At 47.1% G+C, this 19070-nt stretch overlaps 1 protein-coding gene and 1 long non-coding RNA gene across 2 annotated transcripts; one reads left to right on the forward strand and one right to left on the reverse strand.

Moving 5' to 3' along the window:
- Positions 1–1402: 1402 nt before the first annotated feature.
- Positions 1403–17453, reverse strand: LOC116795569 (transmembrane protein 189-like). The gene is made up of 6 exons (XM_032705333.1): positions 17244–17453; positions 14048–14167; positions 5865–5956; positions 4207–4351; positions 3355–3567; positions 1403–2551 (listed from the first exon to the last, which is right to left on the reverse strand). The coding sequence occupies exons 1-6, from the start codon at positions 17368–17370 to the stop codon at positions 2430–2432; spliced, it is 819 nt and encodes a 272-aa protein (XP_032561224.1). The 5' UTR covers positions 17371–17453; the 3' UTR covers positions 1403–2429.
- LOC116795571 lies at positions 2350–3867 on the forward strand. The gene is made up of 2 exons (XR_004360086.1): positions 2350–2481; positions 3274–3867. It is a non-coding gene; the product is annotated as an uncharacterized LOC116795571 (long non-coding RNA).
- Positions 17454–19070: the final 1617 nt, after the last annotated feature.

The following is a 19070-nucleotide window of genomic DNA, read 5'->3' on the forward strand; positions in this document are numbered from 1 at the left end:
CTTAAGAAATCCCTGAGCGGGATTTTAAGGCTCTTTGCAGTAATTTTCCTCAGTTTACTGCAGTGCAACACTTCCCCTTGGAGCTGTGTGCCCAAACAGCTCTGTCTCTAGGGCCTCTGCAGTGCCATGGATGCACATAGGGAATCCCACCAGCTCCCAGGATCCACATAAGGAATCCCTCCTGCTCCTCCAAGGCCCTGTGTGACCACAAGCACCTGCTCACTGGGGGCAGCTGCAGTCTGGGCAGAGAGCAGGAGCCTGAGCACAGCTTTCTGTGGAGGTGAGACTGAAATGAAAGAGCCTTTAAAAGCATTTAAACTGAAATGCTCTCTGTGGAGTTTAACTAGAGTGCCTTATTCTGCTTCAGCTCTAATCTGTTCCTAATCAACTTAAGACAAATTTATCTTAAGCCAGATTTGCAGCTGTTAAGAAGGATCCACGTAGCCTTTTGCTCCAGAATTGCCACATTGGTTTTGTGGAAGGATCCACATCTTTAAATGGGTGAAACAGGGGACCTGGGAGCTGTGTCAGGAGTGAGGAGTCATGGAGCCAGCTCAGCCTCTGGAGCCCGGCACAGCATCCCATGGAAAACTGCATCCAGAGATTAACTGCTGTCCCAGTTTCTCATAATTAAGCAAGATTAACAGATAAATAGTCCCAGCAGCCACCAGCATGAGTAGCTCAGATTTGTTTCCAATAAGGCTCAAGAGGCCAAGAGAGGTTTGGGCAGCTGCAACTGCCTTTAATGGCACTTTGGACAGACAAATTCTAGTAATTTGTGTGTCCATTTGTTACATCCACTGCACTACTGCTGCTCACTTGGCATTTCTATCTGCAGTGAAATGAGCTCTCAGAGGACCCAGTGCTTCAGTATGTTTCACACAGGAGCCTTGAACATCCACCCAGTTCTGTCCTGGGCTTTCACACCGGTTTAGTTAACTCAAACTGGGGTCGAGGGTGAGGGAAAGGGGAAGAAAGGATGAGGGCAGGAGGGACAGACAACTAAGGATCACAGATCTGTTAGAACAGGGATTATGGGAGTCTCAAGATAGAAGCAGGTATGAATATAAACTTCTGTCAAGATGGTATAAATACCATCCACTGCAGTGCTTTGTATGCACAGCAAGAAATGTTGTTTCTAAGCACTCAGTTGGAGTTACTCCTTCGCATCCAAAGCAGAATTACTTAATTACTTGCACTTCTTGAAAGGTGTAGAAGTGTGGTATAACACAGGCTCCTACAGCACTGACAAATGTTCACTCCAACCTAAACAGGACATAACAGGCTGACAGGTGTCTCAGGGGGCTGGAACTGCACGAAGTGTTTTGCAGTCAATGACTGAGATTCTGCACTAAGTGCTGACAATGTAGCAATGAAGAACAGCAACAAGACTTAAACATGATTAGTATTATCCAACTGCTTTGTTATAAATATATTATATACATTCAAACATCACATTAAAATATTATTCCATTACACCAGAAGAGATTAAGGCTTTATATTATTTACAGAAACAAGCAAGCACCTTAAAAAAAAAAAAAGAACAAAACACCAGTCATTGACATTTCCCTTCTAACATTACAAGTTTGATACCTTGAGCTCTTGAATACAGCTATTTGCAGTGTGCCCAATGCTAGAACTAGTTTAAACATTTATTGTCAGGGTAGGAAACACTTAATAGCAGACTCATCAGTGAGCACTCCACACGAGCAGGTGTTGTACGGGGTGCCCTCCCTCCTCAGAGGCTCCTTAAATTGAAGGCTTATGTAGAAATGGTTTGCTCAATTCCACGTGGAGAGTAGAACAATTTTATTTTAAGGGAAGCTGAAGACACTTGAGGATTCGTGGCCCACTGGAGGAGCAGGATTCTCAAAGTCTGTTCCACATGACATCAATTGGATTTAACATGATAGTGAAGACAGAGCTGCACGTTGATCAGTCACAAAGTGCATTGAACAGTCATGATTTTCTGGGCTCCCCCTGCCCTGACACTGCTCTCATGCAGAGCACTTGGACTCGAACACGGAGTGACAAACCCTTGTCACCACTCTCCCTATAGGACTTAGGCAACAAGCTATTTTGGAAGTGTTAAATAATGTTGATACAACACATGTTTCCTACACCACCACGTACCACTGGAGTGACTGTCCTGCCCTCGGGCTGCCCGACAGCTCACGGACACAGCACGTTCTAATGTGTAAGCAGACATGGCTAAACAAAAAGGTGCTCAGTGAGAGTAATCATCTTCATTTCAAGTATTGTTTTAAGAATTAGTTCTTTTCATTGCAGTCTGTGTTAGCACTTTTTAGTTTGTGCTTTAGAGTCTGTTATTTCTTTGCAGGTCTTGAATTTGGCTGATGGCTTTATTTTTTTTTTCTTTTAAAAACAACATTGGCAACAAGTTAAGGATTGCAGAAGGCTGGCAAAAGTTATTTGATTTTCTGAGCCCATTTCATGTCATCTGCTCTTGGCTTCTCCCCAGTAAGTCCTTGGATGATGTTCTCCAAACACCTCCAGAATCTTATCTTCTCTAATGGATAGTTCAGCCAACCTAAGGGATTGCAAAGGAAAAAGAGGATTAGTTTGTCATAGCATCCAAAGTTCAACTAGTTCAAGACTGCTAATAACAGTCAGGTTTAACTTTCAGGACATAGTAGGACTAAAAAATAGCTCTTTGAGTGGCAAGATTTTTGTCATCATCTGTCAAGTCAGGCTTCTTAATTGTATCATGTTTCTACATGACATTCTGCTAACGAGAACTAGATTTGTTTTTTGGCAGAGGTTTCAAAACCCACATGAACTGTTTGACAAAGCCAATGACAGAATGAAGAACTAGAGTGGTTTATTTTCTGCTGTCTGATTAACCTGCTAACTTATTTAGGATTGTGCAACACTGGTCACTGGGCATAATATTGAACATGGATATAAAAGGAAGTGAAAGGCAGCAAAGCCTGTCCACTCCTCTACCCTGAGTCAGAATGAGTGGATGCTGAAAATCCAGAAGCCTGGCTTCAGAAATGAGCATTCCAGACCAGTTGCAGATTAAATGCTCTCTTGAAGGAACAGCAGCTTTAAGACTTTAGTGAACAAAACCCATTACAGGCATGAGCTTACCAAGACTCCACTCCATTGAATCTCAGCACCACTGACTATTCCCTCAGGCTGCAAGTTACCTTTAGCTGATCACAAAACTTCCCCCCCCCATTTTTTATGCAACAAAACCAACTCCAGCCTGTGCAGTAAGATCACAGTTAACTTCATGCCCTTTTCCAGTTCAATAGGCTGCCCCTAAGTTACATCTCAGCAGGTGAACTGCACTCAAGGGAGGCTGCAGCACAACCCCAAGGGCAGTACCAGTGGTGATGCAGAAGTAGGTCTCATGTGGAGACACATGATGGATCCTGTGGTGCTTCCTGGGCAGGATAATGTGCCAGTCCTGCAGGAATATGACCCAGCGTGGGAGCCCAAAGTACGTGTGGGACCACTTGTGGATCTGGTTCGTCATGGTGATGAAGATGATGAGCGCGAAGACGTAACACTCCCAGGGACATGTCTCATATAATGCCTCTGCAAAACAAGATGTGCATCTTTAAACACCAGCTATGAAAAGGCAAATTTCTACTAGGACAATGGCTGGTGCCACAGGAGCTAACAAAGGCCTCAACGAAGCTGCTTTGGCAGAAGAGTCACAAGAGCCAGTGAGCCATAAGCAATTCCCAAATGTCACAAGACAGGCTGGGAAGTGCCAACATCTGTGAATGCACCACAAACAGGAAGTCAAACTGAGTTGACCATCTATAAAATGAATTTAATCCTTTAGTTCTTGACTTCTAGTTTGCACATAAAGTGCTTCTGCACAGAGATGAAGCACTGTTGTTATATGTTATATACTTTAGAACAAAGGTTTCCCTATATGCTCACAGCTTGATCCTTATAAAAAAAATATTTAGCATAACTTCTAATGCTTACTTGCACAACTCTTCAGCCCCAGTTATCCTCTGTTGAGCTAGAGAACCCCTTTGTGCCACCTTCTGCCACCCTACCTGCAGGAAAAAAAGCTTCCCTCCCTCCTGCCAGGAGCTCCATGCTTCCAACAGCTCTTCCTTGTCGTGTCACAGTCATGGATTTCTCCTACCTTCACACAGACAAATGTTCATCTAAATAGCAACAATGCTAAATCCACAGAAGTCAGAAGTAACAGCTTACCTGGGGAAAAAGAAACAAATTTGTATGCCATGTTGGCCAGTGGGACCAGTGTCATGAAGCAGTTGTCCCCATTGGTCTCTATGAAATCATGTCTGGTAATTGCTGTGGGGTCAATGTGATGTTCCCTAAAGGGTCGGATGAAAGCCTGGAAAAAGCAATGACACCATGGCTCAACATTGGTCTTGGAAAGAAAATATTACCAAAGAAACCCCCCAACAAACCCCAACCCCCCTCTCATACATTCTACTGTGATGACTGAGATTAAGAGAATTCCAGAGTACAAAGCATGTGAGCAGCATCAAACTTTTGTGATGACAACACTTCAGATTATTTGATTTACATTTGAGAAGCAATTCAGCTCCCAAATCCAGGTTTTCATAGTTTTCAGTTTTATTCTTCTTAATTCTCAATTAGAACCTGTAGTCTCTGGATCTCAAAACCAAAGCATCAGCATCCTAATTTCACAGACAAAATAAGCCTGGGAAAATCACAAATATAATTTCCTTAATAAGCAGCATCAACCAAGGAAAAAACACTAAAATATTAAAATTCAACCTAACATTTTTGTATGGGGTACAGATGCCAGCTCTAAGAGAATAAATTCAAGTTAAGTGACTGGATAAGGCAATGGAAGTCAAACAGACTACAAAAGTCACCTCTAAGAACAGAAATCACATCAGAACACACAGTCCTAGAGGAGACAGAGCAATTGCTTTACTGTGTGTGACAGTCAAACCAGTTACTGATTTGCTTTTACCACATCCATCACATACAGCCTGTGCAAAGGTGTCCTGAGCAGCCTGAACTCAGGGTCATTTAGTGCAAAGTCTCCAGCTTTTTTTTTAATGTAAACTATGGTCCAGAGATGCCAGGATTCAAAGACTACTAAGTCTATTGAAGGTGAACAAAAATAAACCAAAACCAACAGTCTGAATTCTGCTGTGGTAGTTTATGTATTTCTGAATAATTATAAGAAATAGCCCACATGCTTTTTAAAAAAAAAAAAATGATCCTTCTAATATTGCACTGTGAGGAGTAATTAATGGTAACTACTTAGAAATTTAATTAAGAAAACAGATGATTGCTTACAATGGAAGCCAGTGCACCTTCCACTAAGCAAGTGGCATTTGTAGCTGCAGGTGTATAATATATCTCTAATTAAATCTTCAGTCATCACCATTCTAATATTACTACATCTACAACAGGGGCAGTAGAACAGAGAGCTGCAAGGATTCTTACTGGAGCACCCTCATGTTTCACGAGTTTTTAGGAGTTCAGCTGCAGGGACAACTCTCCACATCTATGGACATTGTTTTTTGAGGATCTACAGTGCCCAAGCCAGGTTCCTCCACTTGTGGTTCCCACAGAACCTCGGGAAGGTCTGCAAACACTGGTATTGCAAAACTGTGTGCAAACCTCAAACAAGGTGATAAAATGGAGCAATGTCACCTTGCACATGTCACCCAGGCCAGGTGCAAACACAGCCCTGCCCCAGCACTGCCCAGTGCTGCTCCATGGAGGGTTCTGGGATGTGGAGCTGCTTACACTGGCAGGACTGAAGACAGAGCCTATAACTGCCCAATTCAGCTGGGAACACTGGAAGTGCTTCAGGAAAGTATTTCATAACTTTTTCAAGCTTAAGAATAACAATCTCAAACCTTTCCAACTATGGGTAGCTCCACAGATCCCCAGGTATCTGCTCCCCAGTGAAATAATCCTGATAAGAAGTCAGCGGTAACAACTCCTGCAACTTCAATGAGGAGAGAGACAGTTAGAGAAACACAGCATTGTTACTGACTTAGTCACATTTCATACTTGTTTTACAAGTTGTTTATCTACCTTTCACTTACATATTTGCACCCACAGGAGATCTACCCAGTCTGAATAAGCATAAGGTCAAGCAAATAAGAAAAAGAGGTTAACAATAGACCATGTGGACAGTAACAATCTTCATTAAATCTATAGCAGGATTTTGTGTTTAGCCCATCTTGTACAGAACAGATGGACCACTCCATGTGGGTACCTTTTGCTTAGCTGATCCCTCACCTCTGCAGTCCTCACCTTTCGTTTTCCAACAGGGAGAAGAAATAAATGCACAATTAGTGTGGCACCCGCTACCCAGAAAGCTTTCTTTTCATACCATAAATCAACCCTCACTGCTGAATCCATTATCCAGTTGGCCCAAACTCTTAAATACACCAGGAAACACTTCATTCTTTATGTATGCCCTCATTGTACTGGAGACAGCTTATTTTATAAGCAGTAAATTGTGTACATTTGCTTTTGTTTCAGACCACACACGCAAGCTCCAGTGAGACCGGGTGGGACACAATAGCTTTTAGATCTGCTCCCAGCAGCTGAAAGGGCAAGCAGCCTGGGTTCAGGGGAAGATATCCAAACAACACTTCTCTTTGCAACAACTAAAATACCGTTCTCGCTGAGCTAATGTCCCCATTAGCCCTCATGGCCTCCAGCAGCTGCACCATTAGAGTCTGAAACGCCTGCAGGAGCAGCAACAGAAATTGAAGCAAAATACTGACTGGTTCAATAGATGTTTCACATATTGCTTTGATGTCAGCTGGTAGAGCTAAGAGGGAAGAATGGAGGGTGCCTGGAGCAATGCATTATACTTCAGCAATTGGAAAAAACCTAACTACTAGCAATCTCATTCTAGCTGTGCTGCAGAAGGGCTTGCTCACTCTTCTGCACTTGTGCAGGATGAGTAATAATAGAAGAGCTAAAACTGTACTGAGGTTATACATGACCAGCATCATAACACTTGGGGTATGTCCTGTCCCCAGGCTCAGAGACCAGGATGGAACAGGAGCCTCCTCTGGGTCAGGGCCATGGTGAAGTGGGACCCTCCTCTGGGTCAGGGCCATGGTGAAGTGGGACCCTCCTCTGGGTCAGGGCCATGCTGGAGCAGGACCTGGCACTCAGCACAGTCACCACTTGGCCGCAGGACTGGAAGAGCAACTGCCCCAAACACACCATTAACACAAGACAGCTTTGTCTTGCTTCTGTCCTGCTCAGAAACCAGGGAAGCTGCAGGGGTTTGGGCCACAGAAAAGGCCCCACTCCACCTCTTCCTTGTTTGAGAGTCAAACTCAGACACAACAACTCGCAGCCTCACCCAAGGGCTGCTCTTGCAGGGAGCACAAACCTCTTCCTGTGGGCTGGCTGGTCCCGGGCCAGCGGGAGGAGCCCCAGGGAGCAGGCACTGCACTATGAGGGCTTCAAGAGACAAAGCTATTTTACGTGTTTACAACAAAAAGATGTACTTAGCCGAAATTTTACGAGCTGAGAGTAAGGCTCAGGTATAATTACCAAATTGTAACCCGGAGTTCTTACAGCAGAGCATATAAAGTTTCATATTTACTGTAAAAATTCAGTTAGAGTCTCTGGAGAGGAAAAAAAACCCAGCATAAGGTGTTATTAAATAACTTGATGCTGTTGTGTAACATCATTGAGAAGTATAGTCATTTTTAATCAGTGATTGTATGAATGAGTTGAATGTTACAGCACTAAAGGGTCAGGGGAGTGGCTAACTCTACACAGAAAAAAAAATCTTGTTTTCTAAAAATCAATATGCTAAAGTGACAGTTGTTTGTCATTAGCTCAGTTGGTTCAGCATGGTGCTAACAAAGCTAAGGCTGTGGGTATGATCCCTGTATGGGCCATTCACTAAAGAGTTGGACCTGATGATCCTTGTGGGTCCCTTCCAACTCAGAATGCTCTGAACTCTGTGAACACTTACATGCTTATAAAAATAAAATGCCTAAGTCATCTGCCTTCCCCACGTAGTGGCTTTCAGTACAGAGAAGGTAGAGGCTTGATACTATGGTAAATTACAAGGCTAAGAAAATAAAATCTGGATGTTCCAACAAGTATGAAGTGTAGCAGCTTGAAAGCAGAAGAGTTCATCATTTTGGCTAATAAAGGTGAGAAGAACTCAGTGAGAATGGACCTCACAGTGCAGTAACCAGAGAATACAGCTGAACTGTGAAATACAAGAAGGGCTTGGATAGCACATGTATTATTATTATTATTATATAGAGTAGTTCTATCCCATTATAGCTGCAGTTTCAAACAAGTCCTCTCCAGAGGCAGGAAAAGTGTGTGCTATGTCACAGGAGCTCCCTTGGCAGGACTGGCACGTTTCTCACGCAGCCTGAGCTTCTCCTTGTGCTGAATTCCTGCTCTGGGAGCTGTGTAATCCTTGTGTCCCAGCAATGCCCCCTGAGAGCAGCACACCCCACACCTCACAGCTCAGCCCTGACTGCAGCAGACCTGACCTGGCCTTGGGGCTGAGCCAGCTTGGACACTACCAGGGAAAGGAGATCCCCAAGGAATTAGGGCACAGTCTCCCCTGGGGCTGAACAGCAGTGACTCCTAAAGCAAATACTCTACCAAAGCACAGCTTGGCTAAGAATCACTGCCTGATAAACTTAATGATAGGAACAGCCAAATTTTATTCTCATATCTTTAACCTTAGTGTGTTTGCATGAAGCAAGCTGTTCCTGCTATTTCTTCAGCTGACAGAGGGCTTGTAAAGCACATTTAAATGACAAAGTCCTGACAACTTTACCGAGGCCTCAGGTTCTTAAAGTACCACTGTGAGAACTTCTTTTCCCTGTAAATGCATTACTAGAAAAAGCATTTATGTCATCCCAGAAGGTGGTGATTAAAGGTACAAAGAACAATGGATACAAAATGAAAATCAAGAGCAAATTTTCTCCCACTAAAATAAAATCCAACACTTTCATTAGTATGATTAATCAACTAATCCTCCAGTTTCATCCCTTTAAAACACTCCCAGAATGAAGCAAGGTGAGCTCAGTCCCTGGGAGCACTGGGTAGTTCTGTGCCTGTAGGTTGGTACCCAGAGCCCCAGCACCTGAACACTGGGCTGGCATGGGATGTAACCCACCATCACACTGCTCTGTTCAGGGTCTGCCCTGTGCCCAGGCACTCCAGCAGGGCAACACCCAACTCATGTGCATGTGTTTGAGGTGCAAGAGGCAGTTTTCTGAGTGGATCAGGACCACCGAGACCTACAGCTCTTAAATCCTCAGTCAAAGTCCCCTGTAACTTGGAGAGAGCCTCTGACAACTGGGCAGGCACACAGAGCTGTCTTTGTCCCTGCTGCTGCCAGAGAGAGCGACAGCACGTCCCCTGTGCACACAGTGGGGACAGAGAAGGGGCCGTGCCACCAGTGTCCCTCTGGCTCCAGGGCAGGAGCCTCACAGGGGACAAGGGCTCAGCTCTCCCTCGGCCCTGCCTGACAGCTGCCAGCACGCCAGGAAGTCCATCCCTTAATCCAAGTGACATGAAGAACAGATAACCGGTGCCAACATCACCTGCCCGAGTGCAAATCAGCAACTGTACCACACAATTCCACTTTCACAGCCTCCTCCTCCTCCTCCTTATGGGGGCTGGACGGGGGCTCCCAAGAGAACACCCCAGTAGTGCCCAAAGGATCCACAGGAGACAGGAGACAAACACTGTAACACAACACACACTCATTTGCACACAGTGCAACACAGAATCCAAGTTTTGCCTATTTAGCCACTTGTGGAGTTTCCACCTGCAAGACATGATACAGTTTAGGGTGGAAACACAAAGCTACCAAGTAGTAACTGATGGGTACTTCAGGTGGGTAGGACAGCCAGTGACAAAGAACCGGCTTATTTGGACCAATACTGAAGTAAAAGATCATTTTCTGTCGCTACCTGAGGTTTCCAGTGTAATTTCAAGGACCTTTTAAAACAAAATTTCAAGTGGAAACTCACTGTAGTGCACAAAGTAACTCCAAAATGAAGCAACATTGTTACAGCTGTGAGGCAGAGGATGGGGACACCCGCCCCACATGTCCAGCACGCCCTTCATTCAGCACTGATGTGTCTGGAGTGGTTTTACTCCAACCTGTGCCAGGGCTCTCGTGTGTTACACACTCATCCTTTGGCTCTGCAGTGCAGCTGATGAAGTGCAGCCCTGCAGAGCTGCTTGAGCTTGGAACAAAGAGCTGCTGGGCCTTTATGAGATCCAGTTTCTATTTTGAAAGCTCACCAAGTGATTTCCTCCCGTGTGCTCTCTCTGCCTAACCCACAACATCTGCAGCAACGTGGACCTCAAATCACTTAAAAAAAAATGCGGTGCCCAGCTCTCAAGTCAGCAGCAATTAATTGTACCTTGTGTCATGGCACAAGATGTTCCTAAAGATATCTGTCCTATGTGAGGCAGTTCTTACAAATATAAAGAGGTTACAACACAAAGTTAGCTTTCTTTTTTTTAAGACTGCAATGCACAGTCTCTGTTATGAGCAAATGTGGATGCACATAAAAGTCAAATGTCTGAAACAAGTCAACCAACTTGGAAAAGAGGGTTTAAAACCCTATACAAAGGCAAGAGAGAGAGGAAATGAAAACCAGGATCCATGTTTTAACTTGCCAAATGTTTTATCTAGATGTTATCAATATATGAACTACATACTCAACTCAAGTGTATTGAAAAATAGGCTGGACACCACAAACTCACATGAAAGTATAAGGGCTTTCAAACCTGATTTTATGTGTTTTGGTGAGGCTTTTCTGCTTATCAAACAATAACACCTTTGCCAGCCTTGTCCCTGGCACTACCAAGCATCTATTAGAGTGGTGGAGGCTGCTCTGGTTCTGTGGCACTGCTGGGAGGGTGTCCTGCTGCAGTGGGAAAAGGTGGGGGTGTTGAACTTCCATCACTCCCCACCCCCAGCCAGGGCTGCCCACAGTTTACTGGGTGCATGTGTGTGAGTGCCAACAAAATACCAAATTCAAATCTGCATGACTGGCAGCTTGCAGAAAGAGGAACATTTCCATGGCTGCTCAGCAGCTGAGGATATTCAGAATAGGGCATGACTGGATTTAACAGAAGCAACAAAAGAAATCCATCCTCTGCCCACTCTTTTTTCTTTTTTTTTTTTTTTTTTGGACAATGAGGAAGGGAAGGAAGTTGTCTCATCACTGCTAAACCAGCCTGAAAGACAAGAGACTCCCATGCCTCTTCCTTTCCAGCAAGATCATCCTTAGTCAGCAGGAAACCCCCCCAGTGCAGGAGCCATTCTAACCAAGGCCATGCAGGTCTTTCCTCAGTGATGCCATGGGTGACTCAGCACAGCAGCACAGACCTGCCTCCCACAGCACATAGGAAAGGACCTGCTTCCTGCCAGCCAGAGCAGGATCAGACCTTTTTTGTCCCAAGAATCTCTGGATTACAGTATTCACAGTATTACTCATGCCACAATTAAGTGTTCCTTTAAAAGTACGAAAAAAAGAATTAATTACAGATACAGGGTTTAGGCAAAGTGGAATGATGCAGAATGTTCAAACTACTCCATTTCTTAAAAGAAGATATGTATTTGCATAAGAGCACACAAGGGGGGCCAACAATGCATTCAATGGACAGGTCTGTGCAGCAGAGCAGATCCATCCCAGTGGATCACTGATCCCTTTCAGGTTTCCAAAGGTCTGGTGTGAACTCGATCCAGAGCTACATCTTTATGAGCAGAATGTTTACTTTGTGACCTCATCTCAAAGGTCAATATTCCAAACTAAACTTGAGGAGGGCCCTCACTGGAACACACCTCAGCTGCCTGTGACTCAGTGTTCCCAATCGTACCCACCGTACCACCCGCAGGATTTAGGAATCAGGACTTTCATGCAGATGAGCTTCACAAAAAGTAATAAAACCTAATATAAAAACCCCAAACGAATAAAATCTGTGAATTACATAACTCACACTTCACCTGAAGAAATAATGTACTGAAGACAACAAAACAAGACAGCCTGCAGTGCTTATTATTTTATTGCACTCATTTTTGTACACACTATCAGTTATTTCCACACCATTTTATTTACACTGAATCCAGATTCCGATACTTTAATCATTCACTACTCCTTAAATAATACTATCACTGAATTGGCTGTTTTATCAGTTAAACTGGTAACCAGGATATCAGAGAACTCAAGCTTTTATCAGCATTAACTTTGAGATGAAAGCCAGCAACAAATAGATTGCACTACAGGTTAACCATTATTGGTCATTCTCTTGTCTGCATCTGCCCTTGTCACCAAGGAGCAGTTCACAGGCCATGTTCTTCTCCATTCCTCCCAACACCTCCACCTCATCAGCTGAGAGCAGGCAAGACTGAATGAGGCCAAGAGGGCTGGTGTGATTCACAGTGGGAGGACACTGCTCCCCCCAGCCCCCTTTACACAGACATCAGGAATTGCTACTTCCCAGCTCTGGGAGAAATTCATGGCTTCTATGACATACCACTGCTTGAACCTGCTGCTGTGTTTTGGGTGGGGGTTGTTTGTTTGTTTAATTCATTAGCAATATACAGCAGTGATTATAAACAGGCACCATTCTCTTTTAAAACATACACCTCACATAGTTTACAGAAAAATGTGGTTTTATTCTAAAGCACAGGAATGAACAGCTGTACTACCTCAGACAGTGCCCTAAGGAATGACACCATGTGTTCTGCTTTCAGCTAACCAGGCAATTCATGCAAAAGCATGTAAATGTTTATACACACCCAACACAAGAGTTACTACTGTATTCAGTATTCTTTGCAAGTATGGGAGGACACTGGTGAAATGCTTGGATACTATTCCCTCCCTCTTCCCATAGCAGAAGTTTACCAGAGAGCTATGAAAGGTATGCATTGCATAGATGACCCTTCAGATTTCTAAACTGAACCCTCTTTCCTTTTCCCACACTCCCTCCCACCCAGGGACCAGCAGTGCCCGGGCAGTGCCCACAGACCGAGTCAGCCTCTGTGAGTGCCCGCCTGCTCCGCTGCCCTCTCTGCCTCTTCTCAACAAAGTCTGTGTGCAGCTGCTTCTGCACACCATCCTGTGCCACAAAACTCACATAAACACTGATCCTTTTTGCTCTGTGTGTTAAGGAATATTCAAGTTGTACCCAGGGTTAGGCTTTGACTGATGTAACGACTGTTGTGGGTCCCTTTTCACACCCTGCTCATTCTGAGTCAGTTTTTTCCTGTAGCTAATTCCATGCAATTCTTGATTCTATCAGTAAAGCTGTACAGCAGCAAACTAGAGCCTTCCCTGGTTCTTCATCTCCTCCATGGAAAAGGGGGAATCATCAGCTCCCACCGCAGCTCTGCCCCACCGAGATCCTGCCAATGTAAACACCTCTACAGACCAAGGCACAGAGATGAGACTGAGCTGCTGGGCTTGCCTGCCTTCACTTCCCACCCAATGAAGTAGTAACAGACCAAGAGTCACATTTATTACCACAAGAAAGCAGCAACTTGTCTTGTATTGCCAGAAAAAAGTCATCACTGAGGACAAAGGCCAAATGTCACATCCTGACACGAAAGCACAATTCTCCAAAATTCCCATGGTCACTTTGCAGCCCCCCAAAATCAAGCCAGTTCAAAGCCACCTTTTATAACATTTCTCAAGCTTTTGCTTTCTGAAAAGTTCTTGTAAATGTTTTTGTCAATCAGTGTGTTTTGTTTCCATCTCTGACCACCTTCACAGCTCTTTTCCTTCTCAGTAGTCTTTACACTTGCAGTGACTACCCAAAACCACCAAACTTACACAGCTATGTCAAAAACTTCCCCTTTAAGATACCGAGAAGCCACTGACACGAAAGACAAAGCAGTAACAAACTTTGCAGATGGTCTCAGATTCGGGGGCTCTGCACTTGCACACATAATAATTGTCCCTCACCCTTTCCAACAGCAAGTCAAACCTAAAGGATCACCACACTTGCTTCCCATATTCCAACAGTCTTGCCTTGTTTGGGACAGTGAACAGTTCCTACTTACATATCCCAACGATAACCGAGGGCGTGTGTTCCAGTCGCAAATAAAAGAGGAGATTGTAAAAATTGAAACAGATCAGAGAGAAGCATAAGATGACAGAGATCCATTCTTGTAGTCTCTTTCCTGTTGGGAAAAAAAAAAAAGGAAAAAAGCACGTTTTACTTTTATCTGAGAGGACATTTTAGAGTCTGAAATAATACAGACAGACCATTCTACTGCCTGGATGACTCGCTCCATTTGTCTGACAGGGAACTGAAAGAGAAACTTATTTATCCATGGGAGGTGCACTCATTTTGTTAAATGACATCCCTCTTCCCTGAGCCGCCACTAACCCCTTCCCTCTGCCCTTGCCCAAATAACAGGGACAAATCAGACATCATCTCACATTGTCCTAGTTTCCTTCTCCCTGAGATTGCTGGCATAATGTTCCTCCTTTTCTCAATTTGCATTTCATCCAATATTCAGTGTTGCTGGAATGGCTGAATCTGGGAACAAATTTCTGGCCCCAGACGTATTTAAATCTCCTCGTGATCTGTAATATTTACAAGCTCTGAGATTTTAAATAAAGCTGTTGCACTAACAGGAAAAAGCACCATCCTGTATTTTGGTGGCCCTGGAATGACTTGTCTAGCATTGCAAGTGTACCCTCTGAAGCTTCTCACTGAACTGCTGCCTTGTTTTTGCCTTCCTGCTCCCAGGCAAAGGGAGGGAACTCTCAGCCACTCTGAGATGACAAAGGACAGAATAAGCAAAGAGAAAGAACTGGCACGAATTCTCTCCTGCACCTTGCTGTACTACTTTGTACCTCCATAAAAAAATCATTAATGAATATAGAAAGGGAACAGGCAGATCAGAGTACAGTAACACTTTGAATATCAGATTAGCAGCAGAAAGCTGCTGCCTGTTCATCACTGCTGGATCCTCACGAGGCTCCGAGGCCAAGAGCAGGGGACGCTCAGGGTGAGGCCCATGTGGATTAAGGAATCAGGAACAGACCTTTAATGCCCAAGGCCAGGCAGGAGATCTGAGCTGCCACCGTGGCCAGAAGGGCCCCGGGCTGCAGTCAGCTCTGGACACGCTCAGGGTTGCCCAGCACAGCCTCCTCCTGCCCAGGGCTCCCCAGAGCAGCCCCTTCCCCTCTCCTGCCGAGGCAAAGCAACACCCAAGGAACACCGAGTGAGGACTCCGGGGAGGTGCATGTGCTCTCCCAGGCACGCTCAGGCCTAGCATGTGTTCAGGACAAGAGCTTCTGTCCTACTCCTCCTCCCTCCTGACCTACTGCCTGATCAAATTTCTCCTCCTAAATGCTAAATCAAGTCCTCCCTCTCAAGTGTACCATACAACAAACAGGGAAGTAGGAACATAAAAGGAGGATCGGAATTACCTCCAGTGTGCCTACAAAGCAATATTTGAAAGAGTGAACAAAGACTTTTACAGGCCAGTTTTGCTCTAGAAAGACCCCGAGTATACAAATTAACAGCCTCTGCAGTAGCAGAGGAGAGAATCGTGAAATTAAATTAAGACACAGGAACAGCCATATCTGACAGTAGCATCAGGTGACAATGTGGGCGATTCTATAAAGAGATCCCTGGAGTAATGAAAGTAAGAGTTAATTAACACTCGCTTCCTGCATAAGAAAACCACACCCTGATTAGAGGAGCTAAGTGGGTACAATTAGCTGGCTGGGGGAAATGAGGCTTCTCGATGGCAAGTCCCCTGAGCTCAGTGTGTGCAAACACTTCTGTACTCTGAACACTGGGATCCCAGCACGGCTGTGGAGATACCTGAGTCCAAAAACACAGCCTCAGCTCTGCACTGGGAAGAAAAATCACTCAAGGAGCTGAGTCAGCACCAATAACTTGTGTTTAAAGGGCACTCAAATCTATAAGTGTGTTCTGCCTGAAGGAATGAGGTGACAAAGCCACAAAGAGTGTGCTTAAAGAAATCAGGGAAATATTCCAGTCATACTCACTCTGCACAATCAAGTGTAATCCCTGTTCTAATGAATTCAGAAGTTGGACATCATGTGCTTCCTCCATAATACATATTCTGACATTGTTTATGCAAATTATTTATGTAATGCCAGAAAAAATTTGTGTATCCAACAAACCCTCACAGCTTTCTGACACAATATCACTGCACATGTGCTGCTTCACAGACTGCCCAGGAACCTCCCTCTACAGCCAACAATAAGGGCAGTGAGTTGTTTGGGAAGGAAAACCTTTTACTCATGAGCCAAAGTCAGGGATTGCTTTTGTGTAAAACAGGAACCAGACTCAGCTGGACCAGAACTGTGTGTCCAGATGTCACACATCACCTTCTCAAGGCAAATGGGAGGCGACCAAAACCAGCTGAAGACTTGCCCCCAACAACTTGCTGGACAAACCAACAAAGGCCTTGGTTTCCTTATCATCCCTTGGGTCTGTGTGAGCAAGAACCTACTTGTGCAGGAATTGCCTTGTGTGAGCTGAGCTCAGCTGACCTGCTGGAAACCACAAAGAGCGGAAAATGGGTCTTCCCTTTCCTAATTCCTCACCTGCAAATGGATTGACTGGGAAGGGCAGGAACACCTGGCACTGTTCACACTGTGAGCTAAACACAAATTACGCTTAATTATAAGGAGTTTGCAGCTTTTCCACAGCACGATCGAATAGTCATCCAGGAAGCACTCGAACGACAAATTGAAGCCTGTTTGATGCGTACCACGCTCCAGGAAGACTAGAACAGGAATTCCAGCATCCCTCCACCCCTTTCTGAGGGGCCAGGCCTGGAGACCTCAGAGCAGCTCCCTGAATAAACGTTCTTCAACCAAAGCTTCTGTCGTTACCTTGTGTAGCGACCAGACCCGCTTTTAGAAGGAAAGCCTCGCTTTTTGTTTGCCAGCTTTTAAAGAGAACACCTCCCCCCGCCCCGTTCTGGGCCGTTTCTGGTTCGAAACGCTCGGGGCCGCACACCCGGCCCGGTCCCAGCCCCGCCGGGAGCCCCGCGCTGCCCGGGCTGGGCCGGGGGCGGCAGCCCCGGGGACCCGCCCGGCAGGGCCCGGCCCATCCCCGCCCTCAGGGCTGCCGGGGCCGCGCCGGAACGGACCGCGGTGCCTCGGGGGGAGCGGTGCCCCGGGGAGAGCCGGGCCCGAGGGAGCCACCCCGAGCGCCCGGCCCGAGGGCCCCGCCCGCGCTCCCGCGCGGCCGCGCCGCCTCACCTGGCGAGTAGAGCTCGGCCAGCTCGCGGGCCCCGGCGTGCTGCGCGCCCCAGCGCCGCCCGCCGCCCTCGGGCTCCTCCGGGGGCTCGTCCCTGGGCGTCGCGGCCGCCGCGCCGCTGCCCGCCATGTCCGCCCCGCTGGGCGCGCAGGGCCCGCGCTCCCGCCCGGCCGCGTCCGCAACGGGCCGCGCTGCGGCGGGGCGGGCACGGCGGCCCCGCCCACGGCGCGCTCCGCCAATCGCCGCCGCCGCCGCGCGCCCGACGTGCCAATGGGCAGCGCCGCCCCGCGCGCAGCGACCAATGGCGAGGCGGTACGGCCGGGGCGCAGCGGGGGCGGGGCCGGGCGGCGGCCGGGGCGGGGCGGGGCGGGGCGGGTCGTGCGTGCCCGGGAGTAGCGGGGCGGTGCCGGGCGGTGCGGGGCGGCTCCGGGCGGGGCTGTGCTGGAGCGGGGCTGGAGAGGGGCTGGAGCGGGGCTGGAGCGGGGCTGGAGGGGGGCGGTGCCGGGTGGGGCGGGGCGGTGCCATCGCGGCAGTCCCGGTTCCGGGCCGTGCGGTGCGGTCTCGGGCAGGCGGGGCAGGGCGGTTCCGAGCTGGGCGGGGCGGTCCCGGGCGGCCGGTGTGGGGCGGTCCTGGCTTGTCGGTGTGGGGCGGTGCCGGGCGGCCTCGGTTCCGAGCCGTGCGGGGCGGTCCCGGCCGCGCCCCTTGTCCCCGGTGCCTCGCGCGCTCCCTTCCGGCGCGGGCGGTGTTCCCGCAGCATCCCCCGCGACAATCGCGACAATAAACCCACCGCCGGTGGAGAACTAGACAGTCAAAATTAAAAGAATCCGTATATTTAATCCTGAATGCAACTACTGTGTAGATAAAAAGGAACCATCTCAAGGGAGCATGCTGTGCCTGAAAGTTTGTATTGACACAGTCTGAGTATGGTCACAGATGAAAAACTCATTCATGTGGTGACCCATGTGCTTTCAGTGCTCCCAGATAAACACATCCCCACGCGGCAAAACTCGTGGATAACTCCCCGCAGCAGGACCGAAGTACTACGTTAAAAATATCAAAAATATTTTCTGCAACAGATTTATTTGAATATAAAATAAAATAGCACTGAAATAGTGGCTCAGGAATTCAGTGAGTCCTGGATTGATCATATAGTTTTATATAGACATAAAATAAATATATCTCAGAAGCTCTGGAAACTATAAATTTGCTGCTGACACAGAAGTTACTCATTTGGGGGGGTGCCGGAACACTCTCAGTGGGTTTGAGATAGGTGTCCCCATGTCCCTGTTACAAATGTGTAAGTCAGAGGAAAATACATCTGGTTCTATCTGAAACACATTCTTGCGAGCGTTCCCCAAGTGACCTTCAAGGTGTGTTGGTGATCTTGGTTTGTCAGGGCAAAAGGGCTGTGGGGAGGAAAGAAAAGCAGCAAATTGCTGCCGAAGTTTGGCTTTGCATGGACTATCAAATTCTCTCGGAAAATGGTTTTGCCTTAGTTTCGCCCGGACCAAAGCCACAATGTCAGCAACGTCGGCGGCTCTCACCTCAGCTCAGTGCGACAGGACCACCAAGGGAGAGGTTTGGTCCTTCCCTGGAGCCAAACCAGCGCACAGCAGGAGACTGTTCCTTGTGTTCCTCCTTCCCTGCGGAAGAGGGAGAAGCGGGGGGTCAGTGCACAGGCTCGGCCCGGCTCTGCTCGGCACGACTCGCCTAGAGCACACCCGGAACACGCCTAGATCACACCTGGAACACACCGGGAACACACTGGGAACGCGCCTGGATCACGGCTGGAACACACCGGGAACAGACCGGGAACGCACCTGGATCAC

Source organism: Chiroxiphia lanceolata, chromosome 17, assembly GCF_009829145.1.
Source record: "Chiroxiphia lanceolata isolate bChiLan1 chromosome 17, bChiLan1.pri, whole genome shotgun sequence".
Classification (NCBI taxonomy): Eukaryota; Metazoa; Chordata; class Aves; order Passeriformes; family Pipridae; genus Chiroxiphia; species Chiroxiphia lanceolata.

Coding starts and splice junctions, on each gene's coding strand:
- LOC116795569 (XM_032705333.1), bottom strand. CDS start 17,370: ATGGCGGGCAGCGGCGCGGCGGCCGCGACGCCCAGGGACGAGCCCCCG. Junction 14,168..17,243: donor GGCCGAGCTCTACTCGCCAG/GTGAGGCGGCGC, acceptor TTTTCCCAACAG/GAAAGAGACTACAAGAATGG. Junction 5,957..14,047: donor CTCGGTTATCGTTGGGATAT/GTAAGTAGGAAC, acceptor TCCTCATTGAAG/TTGCAGGAGTTGTTACCGCT.